Genomic DNA, 15,892 nt, shown 5'->3' with positions numbered 1-15,892 from the left:
TTATCACGTCAATTTTTCAATTTGAAGGGATCGAATCCTGAAGATTTGGGTTCGTACCAGACTGGAACTTAAATATTTGTGTCCCTATGGAGAAAATGCTTATTGATGTAACATCCTGACAGTTGGGAACATCGTTATATTTTCGGTCAATTGATAATTGATGTACTTTCTAATTTATGTACAATACAAACAGTATCGGTAGAAGATAATGGTTTAGGCTTTACTTATTCAAATAAATAAATAAATATATATATACATATATATATAGAGAGAGAGAGAAATGTTTAAACCTGGATTTTTAAAGTGTAGGAACGTCTAAAAAAATACATAAACCGTACAGTTTAAACGCTTCAAATTGTAAATCTTTAAAATCCCATAGTTTTAAAACTTTCACAAATTTTTTCCGCACTTTAAGTTTAAGATTTCAGACCAAAAAACTACTATATATATATATTTACTTTAACTGCTGAAATGAAATTTTTTCTTTACAGCAATTGTGAATTAGAAAAACTACGGTATCACACTCGCAAACATAATCTAAGTACCTAAAAAAATTGCATAATTTTTTGCTCTTTCTGAAGATATAACAAAATCCTCTATTATAAAAGTATCCTCCTGGAGAGAAACTTGTTTTGAACATAAGAAAAGATTCTCTCCGCTAAAGCTGAAAATCGAGACTTCAAAATTCCTTGGGCCTTGTCATGATTAAGGCGACGGATTTGACAACACTAAAGAGTTGAAACATAAACTATATATTGGCTATCCACTGACGCTAGAAAATTCTTTTGACTGCTCTTTGATTGGAAAATTAAACAAAATTCTACTTCAACAGTCCGCATTATTAGAGAAATGTATCTCACTCGCATTTTTTTTAGTCAATTTAATATTTTTTTTCCCAAATTAGGGCATACCAAGGATGTCTTATGGGGAAAGCCAAAATCAAATGTTCTAGGCCGAGTAAGACAGACAAATAGACAATGATTTCTATGAAGAAAAGTTAAACAACACGATCATTCTCAAAGTCTCAACTAACCACCAATCATTTTCCCGGAAAATTGAACAAACTAGAAGCCAATTAGGCATTTGCGACATCATGGTAACTTCTTTTAGTCAATCAAAGCGTGGTCGGCTCTCCAATTAGCCTTGTAAATTTCTTCTATAATTCAATTAGCTTGCCATTAATTGCTGTCTGCAGAGTAAAATAACAAATATTTTATGGCTATATTGCCTTTTTCACCTTTAAACCAGTATACTACGGAGAAAAATAGCACAGTATTCTGAATATACTGAATTAAATTATTCCCAACAGAGATTTCAAATTTCTAGCCGCCAAATGCCAATAACATGGAAAAAAGAAAAATGCATTTCTTTTGGAAGTCAGAGCAACTTTCAATTGCAAGTTGCCCTGCTGCAAATACCATTGAGTTTGAATAAAAATGGTAAAATTGTCCAAGTTGTAAGATAGATGATTTTCATAAAGGACCGATACATTGGCCTGAAGAGCATAGATTATTTATTTTAATGGTAAATACCCAGCCAGCTCTAACACCAAATGGAATCTACAAGCTGATATTTAAAAACCATCTTACTGTGTTACTAAGAATCTGTGACAGGAGTTTTTGATTCTCCAGGACGCTAAAAAGAGAACTAACATTGAATGACCTCTCTTTTCCTTCCTTGGAAAAGAGCTTGGTTCATTTTCCATATAAATGTTTTTATATTGTAAATGTTTGCAGCTAAGAATGAAATACCAATCAAATTATAAATTGCAATAGTTTAACTAAAGTTGTTATTGAAAAATTTATCTATGTAACCAGTTTCGAAAATTCATTTACGATATATTTTTAATCATTTACATTTGGAGCTAATCACTCAACAATATCTTTTACATTTTTAATCATTTACACCCATTTGGGGGCCAAAATACCCTTAAAACAATACTAATCAACACCTAAGTCCTTATTCGCGCAAGTTTCTTTACCCATCACAGCATCTTCTTCGATCATCAGTCCCAGCCCCTTCTCTTAGAAACCCATTCGCCCAACCATCCCATTGCCAATTCCGACATCATAGACGGCAGCGTTTGACAACTTCTTCATTTCCTTATGCTATCTTTGATGTTTGACGGTTGGTTCGACTCTTGGCGGCATCGATTCTGCTATCTCAAGTTCGAATGCTCAATGTCTTATTGGTGAAGAAAGCATTAGATTTTCTTCATTCTCCATCACTTTTTTTTCCCCATTTTCTTTAGATTAAATTTAATGGCTTGTTGGAGAATTTTTCATAATAGATGAGCCATAGATTTGTATTGGACATGAGAATTGAGAGTTATTTTACGAAAAATGTTTGTTAAGTATTGTATAGCAAGTGTTGTTAAAATGACTTTAATATTATTTTTTGTTTTTTTTTGTTTTTGGTTCAATTTATGCCATTCTCTATGATATCCAACATAAAAGTGTTTACAAAATAAGTTGGCAGACATTGTTTTTGTTGAATTTGCTACCATGCTTGTTGCCATTGTCAGGGATTGGGCGATGGTGCCGTTGCCCAAGCGATGGTAGTGGTTGTACGTTAATGTGGCATTGTGGAGCCATCCTTTTCTCTTAAGGGCATGTTGGGCCAACATGAGTATAAATTAATGCTAAAAAAAACGTAAGAAATTTTTATTGAATGATTAGTTTTAATCAATTGTTTAAATTTTCAGTTATTCATGTTTAGAGTTGAGACCTCTATAACCAAATTAACAAAGCGAGTGTGGCTAATGGGCCTTTGGCCCAGTAGTTAATCTCTATTCTCATAGTTAAGAAGGATTGTGAGGGTAGAAGTTCGAGTCCTTATGAACTTAAAACTCTCTCAATTAAACATTATGCATAATTGTGTGGAGTTTATTTGTAAGTCTTTTTCTCTTGTGAAATGCGAGTGAGCAGAGACATCCCATTGCAAGTGTCATCTTATGTCATATATGTATATCTAATTGTAAATATTAGTATAATATATATTGTAATAGCAGTTATAAATATTTGTGTAATACGGATGTGTAATTAGTATTAAAAAAAAAAAAACAAAGCCAGTGTCACCTTATGTCATGTTGTAAAGTCATTTCTTTGTTGTAAAGTCATTATTACCATTCATTATCGTATATACAAATACAACTGAGAAAATATGAAAAAAAAAAAAAGGCTGCTATACCTAGTCTACAACTACCCACCTTGAAAAATAAATTCAGCAACACGCACTAACTTATTCGAAGTCCTTTTGAGTTTCTTAGCTCAAAAGGGCATTATAGGTGCATGCTGCAATTGCATGAACCTAAAATATTAGAGATGCTTCGGCTAGTTAATTATCTCAATAGTAGCCATAATACTGGCCAAAACTGCTGACAAAAGGCCCTCCTCCTCCTCCTCTGTTTGCCCCATCCTCTTCTTCTTCTTGCTGCAACCCATCAAGCTGCAAGGAGCCAAATTAATAACACATTTAATAAAGATTATCATTGCAATGATAACATTAAAGAAATTAAGAAAGTACCGGAATGGTTTACTAAAATAAATTTTTATTATTTTATTATAATTTAAAAAAAATAGTAAGAAGAATAAAAAGAAGAGAAAGAATATATGCATATAGAGAAAGAGAGAGAGAGAGAGTACCCAGAGCTCATCTTCGTCTTCATCTCTGGCAGAATATGCAGCTTTGGGAACATCACCAGCTTCGTCGTTGCGTGCGAATCTGCCACGTATGCGAGGTCGGTTGTCGGCTAGCGTTTTGCGGCAGGCATACTTTGTCCCAAAATAAAAACAATAATTAAATCAAAACACAAAATAAAACCATACTCTCAAGTGGTTGGTTATTCTATTTCTAATTTTCTATGAAGAAGATACAGTCATTGATTAATTAAACAAAATTAACATTAATTAAATACCTTAATTGTCTTGTTGAAATTCCTTTGATTTCTCTTGGCTCTGTACTTCAAGATCCTTTCTTTCCTCTCTTCGGCACTGTATCGACCAACTTTAAAGTTTGCTTCCTCCATAAACGAGCTCTCCGTTGCTAAAGGACTTGAAAAAGACCTTTGGCTTTTATGTGGAATTTTTGTATTCTTCAAGTCCCAAGTAGAAAAAGGTAAAAGTCAATTAAACATTAAGGTGGCCAAAAAATAAAAATAAAACGGACGAAGCAGAAACAGAACAGGGGATTGAATTCGAATTTGAACGTGAACTAACTTGTAAATCTCCGGTGCTGCAAACCCTCCTCATTTGTCCAGCGAAAAAACTGTTTTCCGGTGAGCTTAAGGCTTGATTATGGAAATTTGGAGACTCCAGGACAGAATCAAAGCGAGGCTGAAAGGAGAAACCAGGCTTGCCATCGAAACAATTGCTGCTGTAGCTTCTTTGCATGTACTTAGCTACATTTTCAACACCGCTATAGCTGTGAGGAAGCACCAGAGGTTCTTGTTGAATTTGGTTATAAGAAGAAGAAGAATCAAAGCCTACAAGAGAATCCTCGCTTTTGACCTCCATTGAGTCCAAACAAGAGAAATCTTGATACCCATTTGGTGCAAGAGTCTGCAAATGGTTGCTGTTGGTTTGGCAAATGCTTAGGTTTCCAAGAAGGTTGCTTGGTGGTGAACTAGAGAGTAGACTATGAGCAAATTGGTCAATTGAAGCGGATTCATCAACTGGGTTGTAGTTGTTTGCTTCAAGAATATCAACGGAGGGGTCACAAAATGGAGAGAAAGAATCAGTAAAGAAGTTGTCAAACGTGTAAAGATCAGAAGACATTTGAGCAATTTCCTTAATTGAAAACCAATAAAAAGAAAAAACAAACTCGAGAATTGAGAGAATCTGCTGTTTTTGCTTCTGGACAAATGACTAATATTTTTTCATGCTATTTTGTCAGTGTATTCTATTTGGTTCTGAAACGGGCCACAAAGCACAAGTGACACTTGGTTTCTGATTTATTTAGTCAGGGCTCACACATCTACCAGGACCAGGACCAAGAAGACAAAGACAAAGCTGTTTCTCTGCTTTCTCCCAACAAAAAAATACAATTTCAAACAAAAAGAATGGAGAGAGGCTACTCCAGTTGTGCTATTTATATAAAATGGAAAGCACTTCGCTCTTGTGCCCCTTGTCTTTACATTAACTCTTTTTTAATTCAAAGAGAATAATTCCTTACGTACGGGTCCTCTGCTTTACCACCTTACAAATTGCAACGAAAATACTCCCAAGTTTTAGTAGTTATTGTGATAATTGTAACTTGAAATTACGGATTATATGTTGTTTATAAGTTTTTTAAAATTGATGTCATAATATAATCGTGGCAGGCTCCCTTAAAATTTGAGGCCCTTTCTTTTGTTGTTGTTTTTTTTATATATATTTTAACTCTTTCTTTCCAATTTCTTAGTAATTTTTTCATATTTTTCATACTTTAAGATCAACAATCATATTCATTATTCGCCGCTTCATAAAATTTGAGGTCATATTCTTTTATTTTTCACAAAAAGTTGACGGTATGCTCGTCATCTACAAGCTATGCATGCATATAAGAAAATCGGTAATGTTTAATATATATATATATAAACTCCAATGATGCAGTGTCACAAGTTTTTTGTTGTAAGACAAAAACTTTTTTTCTTCTCAAACTTTTTTTTTTTTGGTCTAAAATCTTTCCGCATAAAACTTATAACGAAAATGTTAGAGCCAGAATAAATATACTTATGAAATATAATGAAAATTAATATTCATAAAAAGTGAATAAGTATTAATAATATCATAATGTGCCCATTATGTGGTCATCCCTTTGCTATAATTATAAAAACTCTCTAGTTTTTATTTCCCTTAATTTCCATCTATACTGTTTTTATAAGTTTTTCAAAATTTAAACATTGTATTTGTTACTCTCGTAAAATTTGAGACCCTCTCCACAATTTTTTTTTAATATTATCTTTTGGTTAGATTCCCATCAATTTATGAGCAATGAGGCATGTACATGCTCTTTTGTAAAAATAGTTTAATACAAATGAAAATTTCACTTGCACACATAATTTATTTATATCATTTTTTTATTTTTAATTATATTAATTATGACATGCCACATAAAATGTGCTAATTGTGATTTTTCTCTCTCGTCATTCATTTATTTTTTGTCGTTTTAAGATTCTTAATTTTATTTTATCATTATTGTCTCATACTATAATCTTATCTTAATCTTATATTTTTCTGCACTTAAAATATCATGCCCAGAAAATTTAGAAATCTATTAATGTCATGATTATTTAGTTAGTTAGTATACTTTGTTTATATCATAACTAATGTGAGAAATAATGTGTCACTATTTGATTGGTTTAAATGAGAGATAATTATTAAACCTTATAAGTATTAATTCAGATAATGAATTCATTTGAATGATTGGTTCAAGTGATAAATAATTATTAAATCTTATTATTTTTAATTCAAATAGTAGATTTCTATGAATGATGCATCAATTGGAATACATATTAAATAGGAAAATGATGTCCTTACAAGACTTTGCACAAAACGAACACTTTTTGCTGTAAAGTTTAACACCACATCCACACATGAGAGGGGAGCAACAAAACTCACATGCAGCAAGCCTCCTTTCTTTATGCTTTCTACCTTATGGGACAGCTCAAGTCTCTCTCTCCATTCTCTTTTTTTCCTCACAAGACAGCTCGGGTCTTTCTCTCCGGCCTCCTTTCTCCCTCACAAGATAGCTCGGGTCTCTCTCTTTTGTCTCCATGCCGCTAATAGTCTCAGCTCCATTCTCTCTCGCCGTGCAGTAACCATAAGATCTCTCTCTCACGTATCTCAATTTGTTGCTCTAAATGAAATCTTTAATTTATTTAGAAAATTGTGTTGAATTACTTGTGGATGGTGGTGGTCTTCTGCTTGAGTGTTGTGAATCAGAATTAAATCGTCACTTGAGTGTTGTAAATTGGAATCAAATTATGCAAACCTTGATGCCCTTTGGGAATCATGTTTATTTCAAGCTTTTCATGTTGTGATTTGATTGTTTGATGAAGTACTTGGAAAATGTAGTTTGCTCCCTCAAATTATTTTACTCTGTTGAATAAATTATATTGCCCATTATTTGAAAAGAATTTAAAAAAATTTACAGCCCCTAAACATTGAGCTTATGCCTTATGCTATAATTTACGCGTCTCCCTCCTTTATAGCACATTTTTTTTCATAATTTACACACAAAGGAGAACAGAGTTGTGACTGTTAGCAGCATGGGGACGAGAGAGAGAGAGACCTAAGCTGTCTCGTGAGGGAGAAAAGAGATGGGAGAGAGAGATGCTGAGTTTTATTACAAAGTATTGTGAGAATATCGGCACCGTATTAAAAATTTCAAGTAAGTGTAACATCACTCTTTACAAATTTAACACCATATCCTTTCTTTATTAAAAGAAAACAAAAAGAGGGGAATTTCGTTACAAATATCCGTTGGGCATTCTTCTAACCAAATTACAATAGCATTTAACTTCGAAGCCAACGGTGCCACATCGTGGACCGCAGCATTTCCAGACTTGGGAACGAAACTCATTTTAAACCTGACACTGCCAAAGCCAACTTTGCACCACTGCGGGCTGCAACATTTCCAAATCCGGGAAACAAAACTCATGTTAAACCTGCTGCTGTCACTAATTCTTCGTAGAATTTGTGAAAATTTCCAGTACATTTCCTTCTTTTTTATTATTATTAATTACAAAGATTATGGTAATTCTAATACTTGCTTCTTCTGCATCTTAAAATGAATGTAGTCATGTATTTCTCTATTACTGTGGTGACCTAAGACCATGAGTTGATAATTAATGATAAGTCCAAATACAAAATGAGACTTCATCGCTATTAATAAACTGCACTAGAGCATTAAAGTTTTACTATACACGGATCTTAAGACTCAACTTAGTGAGGTTTTTACATCTTTTACCAGTTACAGAGAAATCCAATTCACGGTCTCCGACAGTCTTATCTTCGTTATTTAATTTTATCTAATTCTTTATTTTTTTATTTTAAAAAAGGTAATAAACATAAAGATAAAATCTAATGATTATAAAATCCCAAAAGCTGACTCAAATAAAATTTTACTGCATGAAAAAAAAAAACTAAAATTTGAGATAGAGCAAATACACTAATAAATACTTTAAAAAAAGGCTTTCTACATATGTATAGTGCAAAAACGATTTTACCAAAAGCGGTAAATAAAAAATTAATCAAATTGCACTGTAATGCCTCAGAAATTGAAATAGAAAAGAAAAAAACAAAAAGGAGGTTTGTGATGATTTTTTAATCTGATCATTGAATCATTGTTTTCAAAAAATGTAATTGACGCGATATTAGCGGAGGATGTATGGCATAATCGGCACGGCGGTAGCACACAAGTAATTTCTGCGAAGAAAAGTAGCAAATACAGAAGTTTCCTGCGTGCAAAGGCAACCGTATACTAAAATATAAATCGTTGACTCAGTCATTGCCAGATCAGCAAAGTCATTAACACAGCCAATAAAACGCGGCTGTGTAAGACAAGTTAATTCGAGGATCTGATTAAGTTATATCAGCATCAGCTCTACAATAGAACACTGATTATGACCGTGTGATTACATAATTATATATTAAATCTAAATTTATCACTGATAACGATCATATAGATAAATATTAAATCTAAATTGTTATAAATTCACTGTACTCCATCATAAAACATATAACTGATCCAACTTATCCAACTTAGCAATTGCCTTAATTCGAAATTTAAAATCCCATTGGTTATTGCGTTTTGTCCAAGTCTTCTTGGAAGTCTTTGGATGGACTTGTAAATTGGAAGTCTCGCCAAAACGGGACGTCGTTTTGAGTTCTTCTATCCGTCGATCTGTCTATCCATCTGTTCCTTTAAATCCATTCAATTTTAAAATCAAAACCACTCCGGGAGCTTAATCGATCAACTAATCCCGGATCCTGTAACGATGGCGACATCGAACGATAAATTGCAGAAGATGGAGCTCCGTCAAAATTACCAGAATCTCTGGCACACCGATCTCATGCATACCGTGACTCAAGATCCTCCCTGTATGTAAACGCGGTCGCATTTAATATGTTTGTATTTTGTTATTTCTGTTGCTGATTCTTTGTTTTCTTCGTTGACTCTGCAGATTGCTGCTTTTCTTGTATCTGGTGAGTCTCTAGAACTATTTGATTTCTTTGTAATTAATTTAATCTATGGATCTGTTGATTTATCAATTAGATTTTATGATTTTTAGGTTTCCGTTTAGTTTGTCAGTTTAGGGTTAGAGCGAATGATGAGTTGACTTGCTGACAGGAAGCTAAAAGTTATGCCAATCAGCTCTGTTCAATTTTAAGTGCATTTAGAATGATTATTGCAATTTTTACTGATTCCGTATGCCATTTATTGTTGTAACTTCTCGCTTGAAATTTGGTGCTTTCCTTTTCTTTTCGTTTTTTCCTTTTCTCCTATTATATCAGAATTCGCAATGTATCCACTCTTGAGTTTTTCTCTCCTTTGTGTCGCTAAATAAACTTATTCACATTTGTTTCATTTACAGTGGACCATGTGTATCCTACTTGCTTCGGAAACGGGCGCTCTACAATGACATGTCCAGGTTAGTGATACTTCTGATTCCGTTTCAACTGTGATCTAAACTGGTATAATATGAAATCATTTGGTCTAAATGTGGTTCTTTCTTAATTGTTACAGGTATGTTTGTTGTGCTGGTTATATGCCCTGTAGCGGCAAGTGTGGAGAAAGTAAATGCCCTGAAATCTGCCTCGCCACTGAGGTATGGAATTTATTTTGGATATGTTAGTGTGTTACAGCTTCATTTTGTCTTTACTTGATCTGGAGGTTCTTAGTTTAACCGATACCCTAGAATTTTTATGAGGTGAAGAAAAGCAATAGCAAGAAATAAGGAGCAAGAACTACCATTGAAGACAAATTGGAATTTGGAAATTCTGATATTAGTTAAAGTGAATGTATTTGTGCTATGAATTATATTTGCTTTACTGCGAGAGTGTTTGCGCATGCCTCTGTGTGTTTGTCTGGCCCTAACTTGTGAGCGTTATATTTGATGACCTTGTATCGACATCTTATAATTGGAAGAGATTGGAAATTTTTGATAGATTCTCACTCTTTCTCCACATATGAGAGAATCAAATGACCTTTACTTGTATGGATTATCGCATTGTCAACAAAACAAACATAGCTCATACATCTTTTACCTTTATATAGCCAGTTAATCTTCAAGCTCTAAATCTTGTCTTCAAACTCTCAGTAAAACCTGCATGTAAATGTTTAATGCCAATTCCTCAATATATGCAGTTTCAAAATCCCAATTCATATATGTTGTACATGCTTTAATGTACAACTCTCTGCCTTTTCATGTGCAAGCTAGCCCTGTCAGTCTTTTGTCTCTGGACTATAGCAGCAAGTCTACCCACATTTTTATGTCACAAAGGAATGCGCTTGGGTATGTTAGAGACAGTTATCTACAGGAAGCAGAAATGGAAATGAATTCATTTGTCATGATCCTTTTGATATTAGTCTACACAGTTGATCTTTCTAGTTAATTTTTACCAAAAATCACATGTGATTTAGCTCTGCTGATGTCTAGGTTTATGGCCACTAGATATGCATTACCCCTTATTTTGGCTTCTAAGGATAAAGGTGTTTTTATTGGTTCCTTTGTTGCTTAACCCTCTCATCTTGTACCTCTTGGATAACTTATGAAGTATACAGCATGCTTTCTTGTGAGAAAATATTATAATCCCCATTTACTGGGTTTTCAGTTTATAAACCAATGTAGCAGTTGTAAATAGCTTCTGTTTTGTTAATTATTGAAACCATTTCTTTTTTAACATCCAGGTTTTTTGCTGCTTTGCCAATTCGGTGGCCTCTACGCGCTTTCTTTTGCAAGATGAATTTAACATCCAGACAACTGCCTGTGATAATTGCATCATTGTACGGTCACTTACATTATCTATTAACACTATTGCTATAGTTACACATCTTTGTTTATTTGTTATATGTGTTTCTTATTTGTATGCAGGGGTTTATGTTTTGCCTCAGCCAACTTGCATGCATATTTTCCTTAGTTGCATGCATCGTGGGAAGTGATGAACTTCAGGAGGCTTCACAGATACTGAATCTATTGGCTGATTTAGTTTATTGCACGTAAGTGTTTTCCTTCTTTCCACACTGAAAGCTCCTAGGCAAAATGGCTGCAAAATATCCTACTGATTCTGCTTTATGTTTTGGTTTGCAGGGTCTGTGCCTGCATGCAGGTATGCAATTGATTCAACCACATGCAAATGAAATTACATTATAACGAAATATTTCTTCACAGTTTATTTGAATTGTCTGCAGACACAGCACAAGGTTGAAATGGACAAAAGGGATGGTAAATTTGGTCCACAACCAATGGCGGTACCCCCTCATCAACAGATGTCTCGCATTGATCAGCCATATCCTGCGACGGTTGGATATCCACCTCAACAACAAGCATATGGTTATCCTCCTCAAGGCTATCCACCACCTCAGGGTCAGGGCTACCCACCACCCCAAGGTCAAGGCTATCCAGCTGGAGGTTATCCCCCGCCTGCATACAATCAAGGCCATTACCCACCTCCTACCCATTAAGGCCTAGTTCCGCTGTGGTGCATGTTTGATATTGGTTTGTGAAAATGAACTTCTGAGACATTTTTGAGGTATGGACTGGGGTTTTAATCGATCTCCAAACTTCCATATGACCTTTCACTTGCAAATAGACGACTGGTACAGCAGTATACTTGTGTGTTTTGAATCTTTTGATTCATAATTATTGAGTAAAAAAACATATTTACTTTCTTATATATTTTGTTTGCTTAGTTGTCTACTTTTTATCTGCAAATCTTGGTATTTCTAGTCACCTGCTGTGACTGAAACTATATAGGCTTAGATAAGTATTGAGATTGGATAGTTGTAGTTTAGAAGTTGTATCACAAATATGTTTGGTAAACACTAGCTGTCATGACTTGAAAGTTAAAAGTTGATTTGATTTTACACTTTATGATAAAAATTTGTATAATCTCTATTATTTTTCACAAAATTATTATTTAAAAATTATATTTATTACACACTATTACATTTTAATTCATAGTTTTTTTTTTCCACAACAATTGTGGCTTAGAAGTTATAGCATTTTGATACCAAGTAGGGTCATAGTTCAAGGGTGCTTTAGGTTTGGAATAATTATTGGCAGTAATCTCTTAATTGATAAATGTGCTATTTGGTGTAGCATAAAAGTCATATTTGTTGTGGGGAAAAAATATAGTTATGAAATGAAAGTAGATAGTGTGTTATATGGCTATTAAATAATTTATTTTAAAAAAATAATAAAGATAATGTAGTTTTTTCATCACTGAAGATGAAAAAAATAATTAACTTGATTTGTAGAAAGGGTTAATCAAACACTCTTTAAGGTGACCGAGCCTTTTTTATTACGGTTCACTATCACCAGTGGACGATGGAACTTGCATCACGCTGATAGCAAACAGCGACACCGCTGCTTGTCTACATGACGTAAGTTATCGTGGCCCGATTAAAAAGTAAAATTATATTCATTAAGCAATATGGTACTTTTATTAAAAAAGAATAATAATTGTTTATGTAATCTTACATAGCAATGAGCTTTGAACCGTTTTAAAGAGAAATCAGGAAGCAAGTTTGTTCCGGCAGTATTTGGAGATGAAAAGCTGTTTCATTTGAAGAAACTAAGGCCATGTTTGCTTTAAAGAAAAGGGAGGAGAAAAAAGAGTGGAATGGAGGGGAAGGGAAAAGAAAAGAGTAGAGAAGGATATTTGTTTGGTTTGACATAAAATTTGATAGGCAAATGAATTATAATTTTTTTTCTTTAGACAAATTAATTCTTTGCCTTAAATACTAAATTACCTATATTAATAATGAAATATAATTTAATATCAATACCAAACTTTTTTAATGTCAAAAAGTCCTAAAAAATCGTGATTTATATTGAATATGAAATATAAAATAATTTAATGTATTAAACTATTTAATATAATTTAATATAAATAAAAAGCGGCCAACGGTGGCAGTCAACGCTAGCCAGTGACTTTCCGACAAAATTTCGGCAGCTTCCAACGATGGTATGAGGGTCCAGCGCAATTAATTTATATTCTATATTTTCATATTAAATAAATAAGTTTATTTATTTAATTAAGTTTCTTAAATCATTCATTAAATTTAATTATTATAATTTTTTTATAATATTAAATTGATAAAATAAAATATTAAATTATTATTATTATTAATGGCATTAAATTAGTTAAAATGTTGAAGGATAATTTTAAAAGCTTTGGTTTCCAACATAAGAGGAATTTGAATTCTTCACCCCTTGGCGTAAAATTCAAATTCTATATTATAATGGTTATTAAATTCTAATAAGAATTAAATTCTTAAATATTTTATGCAACCAAACAATAAAAATAAAAATAAAATTTAAATTATTTTCTTCTCCTTCATCCTCCCCCCTCAACCAAACTGAAAAATGAAGGTGGGCTTCTCACAATTTAGGTGAGGCATGGACTTGGTTTATTTGCAAACAGATCCACAAATTTTTGAATTAGATAGAATGAAATGTCCAAACATTTCATATTTGGGTCGGTGGTCGTTTTTTATTATTCGCAGATTGGACTTTTAGACAACACCAACTGTGGTCACGGTGTGCGTGTGGGCTCATTTATCATAAGCTTGCCACCTGGCAGCACATAAATGTTCCACTGACACTCTTCCCGTTCATTAGCCGCTGCACCAAACCATCTCGCTTCTCTCATCTCATTGCGAATTATTCTTCAAAGGTTTTGGATGGGAATAAGACGCTTTACCTACAAAATACTAACTGTTACCGACTTACGGTCAAACTGAATCACGCTCAGGAGGCAAAGTCTTGCTCAGACGTTATATATATATATATATATATATATGATTTTACATTATTAAACGTTTTTTTTTATTAAATCTTAATTATTATCATTTGTTATTTGTGAATTCAACCTTAGGATTTGCACCCAACACACCTAATTTTGGATCATCATTCAACCTTAGAAGCACTTTCGGAATCCATCCATCCCACATAGATTATTTGTGTTAACAGTTGATCTCCCAAATTATTTATATTTATTTTTTTAACAGATCTCTTACCTCGTCGTTTAAGATTTGATTGAATTCAGTTGGTCAGCAAACAAAAAGGATTGTGTAATCAATCCTCCTTTGAAGGCAGGCACCCTGCAAGCCATACGAAAATATTAATTAATTAATCAACTAATTAATAGCATGCTTTAAATTAAGTATACCGAATAACATTGTTGCAACTTGCAAGTGATAAAATAAAAATCTTGAAGCGTCTAGTTCCATATTAGTTACCATTCAGATGGATGGGAATTGGGATTGATCCAACATATCTTAAGCTTTCAACAAGTGTTTCCAAATCTTGAAGTAAAATTTGTAGAGGCCGCAGATTATTTGACCGACGGGGGGAGGGACATGCAATCCAATTCCGTACATTTTCATTTTATAAGATGCAGAGTAATCAACTTTAATTTATATTGCAACAATGAAGATATTTTGCAAAATGAATCATTAAAAATATAGGGATTTTGATTACATTTATATATTCTTCATTCATATAAATGATAAATGAAGGAGAATGAGCCACGATTAACTATGGCTAATGCGCCGTGCCTACATTTTTTTCAGTTGAGCCCGGCACAGCCCACGGCACGAGCCCTCTCATGCCGTGCCATGGGCCGTGCCTAAAAAAAGCCCACCAACTTTTTTTTTTTTTAGCGTGCCTAAAAAAACTCACGTGCCTAGCTTGTTTTATTCAAGCCCACGTGCCTAGCGTGCTTTATTTAAGCCCACGTGTCTGACGTGCTTTTTTAAGCCCACCAACATAATAATAATATTCACAATCATAATCATATTAATTTTTATTAAGAGAGTAATTAATATTTTATTATTAGTTTATCACAATTTCACAACTATATATTTTATTTCACAATAATCAATCATAATTCATAACACAACAATACATAAATTTAATTAAATTTAATTCCATAGATCATAATAATAATTAATTAAAATTAAAAATACAATCCTCGAATAATCATTATAATAATTAATTTCTAGATGAACATCGGTCAAGATTGTCATCAGAGATATTAGACTCTTTGTTGTGTTTGAAAGATTGGGAAGATGCTGAACGCCGAGTGCAACAAGATTGACAAAATGCTTTAATTAAACAAATTGAGAGTTTGAATGTTGATCAAGATGAAGTGGATCCAGATTATGCAGAGTACTGAACATTGAAGCCACTTCCAAAGACTAGAGATTTTTTTTTCTTGTAACTTTTTGAAACAATTTTTATTAGTGAGAAAGTTGTAAATTTGCAAATGATAGATGGTTCAGTAGGTGCCAGCTTAGTTGGGATGTACTGTTAACTGTAGTGATGCAAATTACACCTAATTTTATTTGAATTACTAATATTATAATTGTACTTTAATTTCATTTAATGAAAATGTAATTTTTAATTTATCATAATTTTTCTTGTGTATTAAATGGAAAATATTTCATTCACAAATGAAACGTATCTCTATTAAATATTAACTAAGTTATGATTTAATATTAATATGAAAAATATTTCATATGAAAAATATTTTATTATTAATTTTGTAAAAAAATTATTTTTTATTTACAATTTATAAATTTATGATATTTATAACCTTATTTATTAAAATCATGATATTTAATTATTTACTTATTCATTTAATAAATTATAAACATAAATAAATAATTAAATAAATATCAT

At 32.7% G+C, this 15,892-nt stretch overlaps 2 protein-coding genes across 2 annotated transcripts; one reads left to right on the top strand and one right to left on the bottom strand.

Moving 5' to 3' along the window:
* Positions 1–3,072: 3,072 nt before the first annotated feature.
* Positions 3,073–5,034, bottom strand: LOC102621384 (zinc finger protein CONSTANS). The gene is made up of 4 exons (XM_006476458.4): positions 4,218–5,034; positions 3,917–4,093; positions 3,645–3,773; positions 3,073–3,447 (listed from the first exon to the last, which is right to left on the bottom strand). Exons 1-4 carry the CDS (start codon positions 4,773–4,775, stop codon positions 3,346–3,348), a joined length of 966 nt encoding a protein of 321 aa, XP_006476521.2. The 5' UTR covers positions 4,776–5,034; the 3' UTR covers positions 3,073–3,345.
* A 3,670-nt stretch (positions 5,035–8,704) lies between these two features.
* Positions 8,705–11,879, top strand: LOC102621112 (uncharacterized). The gene is made up of 8 exons (XM_006476457.4): positions 8,705–9,083; positions 9,167–9,188; positions 9,578–9,634; positions 9,730–9,811; positions 10,894–10,989; positions 11,078–11,202; positions 11,294–11,312; positions 11,395–11,879. Exons 1-8 carry the CDS (start codon positions 8,981–8,983, stop codon positions 11,665–11,667), a joined length of 777 nt encoding a protein of 258 aa, XP_006476520.2. The 5' UTR covers positions 8,705–8,980; the 3' UTR covers positions 11,668–11,879.
* The last annotated feature ends 4,013 nt before the right edge of the window (positions 11,880–15,892 follow it).

This window comes from Citrus sinensis, chromosome 3 (assembly GCF_022201045.2).
Source record: "Citrus sinensis cultivar Valencia sweet orange chromosome 3, DVS_A1.0, whole genome shotgun sequence".
In the NCBI taxonomy this organism is placed as follows: Eukaryota; Viridiplantae; Streptophyta; class Magnoliopsida; order Sapindales; family Rutaceae; genus Citrus; species Citrus sinensis.
The sequence above is the reverse complement of the archived record's forward strand: the minus strand, read 5'-3'. Positions and strand labels throughout refer to the sequence as shown.

What these genes read in the sequence shown, in the direction of transcription:
- LOC102621384 (XM_006476458.4), bottom strand. Translation starts at nt 4,775, where the DNA reads ATGTCTTCTGATCTTTACACGTTTGACAACTTCTTTACTGATTCTTTC. An exon ending in GCAGCACCGGAGATTTACAA is followed by an intron (nt 4,094 to 4,217) that starts GTTAGTTCACGT and finishes TGGGACTTGAAG; the next exon opens with AATACAAAAATTCCACATAA. An exon ending in AAGACGAAGATGAGCTCTGG is followed by an intron (nt 3,448 to 3,644) that starts GTACTCTCTCTC and finishes GGCTCCTTGCAG; the next exon opens with CTTGATGGGTTGCAGCAAGA.
- LOC102621112 (XM_006476457.4), top strand. Translation starts at nt 8,981, where the DNA reads ATGGCGACATCGAACGATAAATTGCAGAAGATGGAGCTCCGTCAAAAT. An exon ending in CGTGACTCAAGATCCTCCCT is followed by an intron (nt 9,084 to 9,166) that starts GTATGTAAACGC and finishes TTGACTCTGCAG; the next exon opens with ATTGCTGCTTTTCTTGTATC. An exon ending in TGCTGCTTTTCTTGTATCTG is followed by an intron (nt 9,189 to 9,577) that starts GTGAGTCTCTAG and finishes TTTCATTTACAG; the next exon opens with TGGACCATGTGTATCCTACT.